This window comes from Spermophilus citellus (genome assembly GCF_964194105.1).
Source record: "Spermophilus citellus genome assembly, chromosome: 4".
Lineage (NCBI taxonomy): Eukaryota > Metazoa > Chordata > Mammalia > Rodentia > Sciuridae > Spermophilus > Spermophilus citellus.
Window position 1 is genome coordinate 20307159 of NC_138185.1, and position 7795 is coordinate 20314953.

At 49.7% G+C, this 7795-nt stretch overlaps 1 protein-coding gene across 2 annotated transcripts; it reads right to left on the minus strand.

The window, feature by feature from the left end:
* Positions 1–714: 714 nt before the first annotated feature.
* On the minus strand, positions 715–6902 carry ADIG (adipogenin). 2 transcript variants are annotated; one of them, XM_081291501.1, is made up of 3 exons: positions 6729–6902; positions 2796–2928; positions 715–932 (listed from the first exon to the last, which is right to left on the minus strand). In XM_081291501.1, exons 1-3 carry the CDS (start codon positions 6853–6855, stop codon positions 896–898), a joined length of 297 nt encoding a protein of 98 aa, XP_081147627.1. In that variant the 5' UTR covers positions 6856–6902; the 3' UTR covers positions 715–895. The 2 variants fall into 2 exon arrangements, with proteins under 2 accessions (XP_081147627.1, XP_081147626.1); XM_081291500.1 differs by having other exon boundaries at positions 715–938.
* Positions 6903–7795: the final 893 nt, after the last annotated feature.

Here is a 7795-nt window from a genome sequence, read left to right on the forward strand (position 1 = left end):
TGGTTAAGTTCTCATCAGTGCAACTATATATGTCTGTCCTGTTTGAAGTTCATTAATGATTATTGTAAAATCATCATGGGTAAAATGACCTAAAAAATTCTAGTCCGGGGTAAGTGACACACAAACCAGGAAGGAAAGGTGACATAGTCTCAATCACACAGCTTGTGGCCACAGAGAATGACTAAGACTCCTGAATCCTAAACCCCAAATAAGACACCAGGGTTCCCAGTTCTCTCTCCCTCCACACTGGGACTCGCTCATGTCTTAAGAATCTGCAGGAGGTCCTGGGAAGGACCTAGGCTTTGCATCCTGGGACCACGGTGGGAAGCGCACTCTACCACTGGGCAGCCAGAAGTCCTGGGGTGACTCCTGGACCCGTAGAGCTCATTCCTCACCTGCATGGTGGAGGGAAATTCCTCTTCACAGGGCTGTTGTGGAGGTAGCGAGGCGACACCTGCCCTGGTACACAGCAGGGCAATCCCTCCCACACCTGGCCTTGGCTGCCTGGCCATGCCGACCCGCGGGATCTGGGGACGGCAGCTTGTGAATGAATGGACCTCTCAGCCAGCAGGTTTTTCAAGGGTCTCCTGGGCACAGGAGCCCCCTTGTGGCTTTAATACGAACCCACTCACTCCAGCCCGGCCCTGCCTTGGGACCTCCTCTGTCCACCTGGCCACTGCGCCTGCTCACACCATCTTCACTGGTTCCGGCTCCTCCCTCCAAGGCCAGGAGGTCATCTGGGATGATGGAGAAGCGCTGGCTCCTCTGGAGGTTTCGTGGGTCTAACTGGGGAGGAGATAGGTTGGGGGTCCCAGGGAGGCTCCTCAGTTGCCAGAGTCCTCTCCTCTCCCAGGTGAGTCTCTCCTGTCCACTTTGGTCATTGCTGTGGCCCAGCTCAATCTGAGACAAGCAAGCCGGAAGCGAGTGTATGGCTGGACCTCGGATGACATCAGAGTGAAGGAGGAAGAGAGACAAGTCAATGACTGGGTGGGAAGGGCCTCTAGAAATGGACAGGGTTCTTCGTAGGGTCTGAAAATCTCATTTTCCTGCCCCTCTCACATACACAGACAGGAAAGGCTGTCCTGTACACAGACAGGAAAGACAGGAAACACAGACAGAAATCACAAGCCCTTGAGCAAATGAACAAAATGTTCAAAAACTGAGAATTTTTGGCTAAGGGTGTAGCTCAGCAGTAGAGCACTTGCCTAGCAGGCACCAGGCCCTGGGTTCAAGGGGGAACCCAGCACCACAAGGGGGAAAAAGAAAAGAAAAAGAAATTTGACAACAGCAGTAGCTGCACATTAAGCCAAGCTCAGCCCCTGTGTGCCTTCACACTCACGTAGCCAGCCCTGTGAACAAACCCCTGGGTGTTTGCATAGGTGTTTTCTGGGGAAATGGACCTCAGCTGTCAGGTTGTGACCCAGAAATGTTGGGTGAGAATCTGTTGCAGGTAGTGTACGTCTGTATCCCAGTGACATGAGGCAGGAGGATCCCAAGTTCAAGGCCAGCCAAACCAACTTAGCAAGGCCCTAAGCAAGTTAGCAAGACTTGGTCTCAAAATAAAAAATAAAAAGGGTTAGTGATATGGGTCAGTGGTAAAGTGACCCTGGTTTCAATTCCCAGGGGGGGGGAAAAAAATGCTGCCACTGAGGTTCAGGGAGTGTCTCTATTTCTCAACCCACTTCTTCCCTGAGTAGACAACATGGAACCTGGACAGACTGCTGGGTAAGACAGGCTCTAGTGGCTGTGAGGATAGGGAGGCAGAGGGGAGGGTAGAATCCTTGTGACTTGCTGCTGGGCTGGACGGGGGTGGGAGGGACAGGCTTGGCAGCTGCCCATGTCACAGCTCGCATGGCTGGGCCAGGACACTGGTATTGCTCCTGGGCGAGGAAAAGCGGGCAGAGGCAGGCTGCCATGCTTTGCTTTGTCAGGAAGGAACAGACATGGAGGGGTGTGAAGCAGCAGCAAGCAGCTCCAAGGAAGCTCAGAGACGTGGTGTCACAGGACCAGAGGTGACACCTAGTCCCACTGCCACAGATGAGGCCTCTTTAGGCGTCCTGTGGGTGCCAGAGCTCCCTCTCTGGGCACATCATTAGATTGCCCTGACACTTCAAGTTTCTATTTGTAAATGGAGGTAGGAATAATATCCTCTTTTAGCATTTCATAAAGGAGCCTGCAAAAGGCAAATGCTCAGCACGGCCCTGGCAGCCACCAGCCCATTATTATTGCATCATGATGGATGTCACGCACTTCTTCCATATGTATTGCAAACCGTGTGTGTCCGGCAGTGCTCTGGTGCTTGGATACCTTGCTTACCTGGCAGGCTGGAAGGTGCTCAGTGCCATGGGGAAGGGGAGTATAGAGCAGAGGGAGGGGGGCGAGGAAGGTCACATAGGGTGGGTCAGGGTAGTCCTTTGGAAAAAGTGAAATTGGAGCATGGGACCTGGGAGGCGAGAAAGTGCCGAAGCAGTTGTGGAGGGAGGAGGGTTCCAGGCAGAGGGAATAGACAGTGCAAAGGCCCCGAGGAGAGTGATGGGAGATGAGGTCATGGGGTAAGAGTGGGGGCCACTGTGAGGAAATTCCTTGTGGCAGCAGTGGCTGGTCCTCCCACGCGGCAGAGACAGTGAGCTCTGTCACCGTGGAGAAAGCCAGTGCTGCAGCATGGTGCGCCCTGAGGGGCCAGAGCTCCAGTATGGTGAGAGCAGGGGACAGCCTGCTCCAACATCCTGGGTGCTCAAGGCTTTGAGCAGGCCAGGGGCTCCTGATGCAGCCCCCAGCCTCTAGAACAGCCTTACCTGGTAGAGCAGGCTGACCAGCAGAGCCCCTCCTCTTCTGGGTCATGGAGTGGCCCCTTCCAGCAAAACTCAGCTGGCCCTTGGCTCCAGGGCTCCCAGTTGAGATATAAATCTGAAGCATTTTCCTCTGAATCTGTGAAGGTCCAAAACAAGGCCTCTGGGGTGGTCACCTCCTGTCTCCCACCCTAGCCCCAAAGGATTCCCCTGCCAGGCCTGGGATCCCTACAACCTTATCTGAGGCCAGGAGATCCAGGCAGAATTGTGACATCTGGGCCAGTCCTGAGGCCTCACAAAGAGAACCTCCAATGACCAGGACCCAGAAAGAAGGTTGTTCTATGACTCAGAAAGCAGCCATATCCACGGACCAGAAAGGGAAGGACCTAGAGGTGCCAAATGACCTACTGTCAGGGAGCAGGCACTGAGAAGATACACACCCAGCCTCCATTTCTCCACAAGTTCACTCATCAAATACCTGTGTGTTATGTTTGATGCCCATCGCAGCGATATTTTGTGATGAAACACGCACACAAATAAAAGAACCCCTGGAACCCGATGCACAGCCATCATAGAGGTCTGGTGGCTGAGACTGGCACTCTCACCCTGCAGAGACGTGATTCATCATGAAGCTTTTCAAATGACTGCATTCTATCTGTCTCATTCAACTTGCAGGATGTCCGGGTATGTTACAAGTAAGTTGCAGAAAAATGTATATGGAAGATCTGTCTTTAAATAAATATTGCACCCCTTCCCGCTATTTTTGAAAACCTGCAAGTTATTAGGTGTATGCATGAGTTTGCTAAATTTGGCTCATCTCAAGAAAGCCAGATGAGAAAGAAGAGGGGATTGGAAGACTATCTTCCTTACTATAGTCTTGTGTTCTGTCCTTGGTGGAGAAGTAAAGGAGGATGAATAGAGCAGAGTGTGACCAAGAAGAGGAAATAGGAAGAAACAACAACAACAACAACAACAACAACAAAAAAAAAAAAACAGCCTAATGTCCCTATCTATAAAATGGGCATAATAAGAGCATCTTCCATGAAGAGGGTTAACTGAGGTTAAGACATATAAACAGCACAGGACCTCCACGGGTGTTCAATTATGTCGGCAAGTGACTGACTTAAATTCAGTAAGATGGCTTGAAGTGACTGTTGTTGACTAGAGACAGTATATGCTCAAAAGAATATTGCCTGAGTATTTTGTGCCGAGTATTTTGCACGCAATTTCTCAGTTGACCCTCTTATCAACTTCCTGAAGACTAAGTGTCCCTTATTCAAAGGAAACAGAAATGTTTCAGACTTGGGATTTTTTTCCCCTCTGGTTTTGGAATATTTTTATAGTTAACAGTTGAGCATCCCTAATCTGAAAACCCAAAGTCCCAAATGCTCTGTCTCATTTTTGATTTCAGATTTTTAACTTGGGGATGGTTGACCTGTAGTATTTTTCATATTTTACAGATAAGAAAGACTCATGGAGGTGAAATGACTTGGGGCTCACAGCCAGACGGCGTAGTACTGGATTCAGATTCAGCCTCCCAGCTCCACAGTCATGTGGAGTTCCACTGGGTGCACTTGTGGTGAAGTCAGGGAATTCAGAGGAAGCTTCCAACATCTTGCTCCAAAGACCATCATGTGGGTGGGCAGGACCCTCCAGGCACAGTCTGTCTCAGCCCAAATCCATCTCTGATGTTTCCCTTCTTCTTTTCAGATTGCAAACTCCTTTCAAATTACAAGGAAGAAAGTCCACAGAAAAGCACCTTCCACTAGCTGGGCCTCTCTTCCCATGTCATGGCCAGAGGTTGGCAGTGTCCCCTCTGGCCAGTTCCCCAGGAGCAGAGTTGCCCATCTGATTTTTTTTTTTTTTTGTCTAAACACCTGTCTCTCCAGGCAGTTCCCCTCTCCTCCCCATCCCCCAGCTTCCTGAAGGCATTTTCCTCTCACCTTTGGGACCTGAACACCCCCCCCCACCCTGCTGAACCAGACAGGAGTGCAGGGTGTGGGGAGAGGGAGGAGGGAGGAGGGATCGGAGTGGTTCTTGTCACCTGCTTATCATATGGGGTTCCGGGACAAACTGATTCCAATGAAGCAAGACAGAGAATAAAAAACTGCAGGCCTGGGTGTCCTGAGCCTGCAGCTCCAATATTCTGGGTTTGGGCCAGTCCCTAGCAGAAGCAAAACACATGTACCAATACCAAGAGTTCCAAGAAGACCAGCACCCTGAGAGGACTGCCTGCCTGCCTCACTTTGATGAGGGTTTCTCTTCACTGAAAAATTTACAAAGGACTTATTTCAAAATGCTATGTGGTGAGGGGCTGGGGATGTGGCTCAAGCGGTAGCGCGCTCGCCTGGCATGCGTGCGGCCTGGGTTCGATCCTCAGCACCACATACCAACAAAGATGTTGTGTCTGCCGATAACTAAAAAATAAATATTAAAAAATTCTCTCTCTCTCTCTCTCTCTCTCTCTCTCTCTCTCCCCCTCTATCACTCTATCACTCTCTCTTTGAAAAAAAAAATGCTATGTGGTGAAAGGTCAGGTGTCCCCCCCAGAGAAGCTACTTCCTCCCACAGTGAAAACAACAATGACTAAACCAGCTTGACTGGAATATTTTCTCAGCCTATAAGCACCTATGATGTGCCATGTGTATATCTGCACTAAGTACCCTGCCATGTAAGCTCTTGACATGCAGGACAACCCCAAAGGGCAGGTCCTGTCATCATCTCTATTCTGTAGATGAGATATAATGAGGCTCAGACAGGACTTGCCCAGAATTACACAGCTAGTAGATGGCAGAACAGAAAATTGAAGTTTGCACTCTCAGGTGCATCATGACCTGGGCAGGTTGCTTCTCTCCAAGCCTCAGTTTCCTCAACTGTAAAGTAAGGATTACTTCACAGGGTTATTCTGGGGATTAGATGAGAGGATGCATGTCAAGTGTTTAGCAAAGCCTTAGTACCTAGTGTTCAAAAAGGCTAGTTACTATTAAGAGCTCTTTAAGGGACAAGACTGAAATTGGAACTCAAGTCTCCCAGACTTCAGACACAGCTTCTATAGCCAGTGCACATGACCAAGCCTTGTGACTCCCTAGTCACCAGGCCCAGTGCCCAAGTTGTGCCCCTGTGGTCCATCCTGGGAACACTTTCTGAAAGCTAGAGGATTTCATAGGCTCTTACCTGGAACTCCTAATAATTACACAATGACCATCCCTATGTGAAACGTGGGGTAGGTATGGGTGGGTGAATTGCTCAGGTTGTCTTAATAGCATGTGACCAGAGCTGGCACCACCCTCTGCTCAGCTGGCTAACAGTCTTAGAGTTGAAGGGCAGGAGGGAGAGAGTCAAGAGATTCCCAGGAAAAAACCCTTGGGTGGAGGGGGAACTCGATAGGATGCCTGAGGAGCAGAAGCATAGCTCCTGCCACATGGCCTGGTACTATCCCAGTCGACCTGCCCCAGCTCCCCTCACGGCTGACTTTGCCCTGCCTCTTGCTCCTCTTAGTGGCCTGCCAATATCAGGATGAATGTGTCAGCTTCCATGATCCTGTATCCCAGAAAACCCAGATCTTCTCTGAGGTGTGGTCTCTGCAGAAAACAGTATTAATGGTCTCTAGTACCTGAAAAATGTCAATGCTTGCTATACCCCATTGAGCCACCTCTTTCTAACTTATACCAAAGAACCCATATGCATTCGGCAGCCCTGAGGGGATTCAGACCTGTATATAACATACTGCTTCACAAACAGGGATTCACTCTTGAACTCTAGGTTAAGAAGTCCTAAACTATCAAATCAATCCTTTTCTCTTACTATTGACTGCTTGTATCTGAACCACACTTAAGGTGTCTAAGCAAAACACCTTTTTCTGCAGTTGTTTCAGAACATCTATTTGACACCCTGCCCAGCTCCAAGGTCAGGGGCCAGCTTGGTGGGTAAGAAGCTCACCTTGGTTAAGTAAGAAGCGCAACCAGATGATCAACAAGAACAGCAGCAAACCCACGGGCAGGCAGAGCCAGAACACCAGGAAAGAGAATGTGAGGTTATTCACCAGGGGCACCAGAGGGTACTTCATGGTGCATGAGAGTCTATGCTGGCCAGCCTGGGGGGCTGGCAGGGCTGCCCCTGGGACCTGGCAGGCTGGGGCCATGCTGTGCTCAATCCAATTGTGACTGAGCGGTGATGTAACAAGGAAGTCACAGTGTCCTTTAGGCTGAGCCTTTGGGGAAGAAGCCCTGAGGGAGGGCTGGTTTGGCAGCCTGGTAGGAATGGGACAGTGAGACAGTCTGGCTGAGAATAGAAGCCTGCCTTCCAGGCCTGCAGGCTGGGTTGAATCCCAGTTTGGCAGCTACTGGGTCCATGTGACAACACTCTGATCCTTTTTTTTAATTAGATGGGAGTGAATAATTCTAAGAAAACTAGATGATGTGACAAAAACCAGCCACAGGTGGGTGTTCACATATCTGGAGGTACAGATCCCATCAGGATCCAGCCAGGTCCCCAGGTCCCATCTTCAACTGCACATGCACACACCCACACTGAGGGCATGGGGGATGGTGGCAGATTGAGGGAGCTTAATGTCTTGTGCGGCAAACAGCTGTAGGCGCTCCAGCCAATCACTACTACATGGGAAATGCAGGCCCAGCATTTCCCTTTTCCATGAAAACAAAAAGTCTATATTTTATTTGAAATCTCCCAAATTTAAAATGTTGGATCAACCTTGTTAAAACCTCGACTAAATATAATCTGTCAAGCTGGATTAGGTCACTGGGATGCCATTTAAAAACTTTAGCCCCTGAATAAAGGGGATTTATGTGGAAGCTTTTGCACTTGTCCCTGTTAGGGTTTTCAGGGAGACTTCTAAGGCTCCTTCCCTTATCAAGTGGGCAGAACACTCTTAGGTGCCCTTCTTATCTTCTCCCGCCTCTTTGTTGTTTATCTACTTGTGAAGTATTTAATAAATCTGACTGTGGCAGAAGGAGGCGCTGGGCTTCCCAGGACTCATCAGCCCCCAG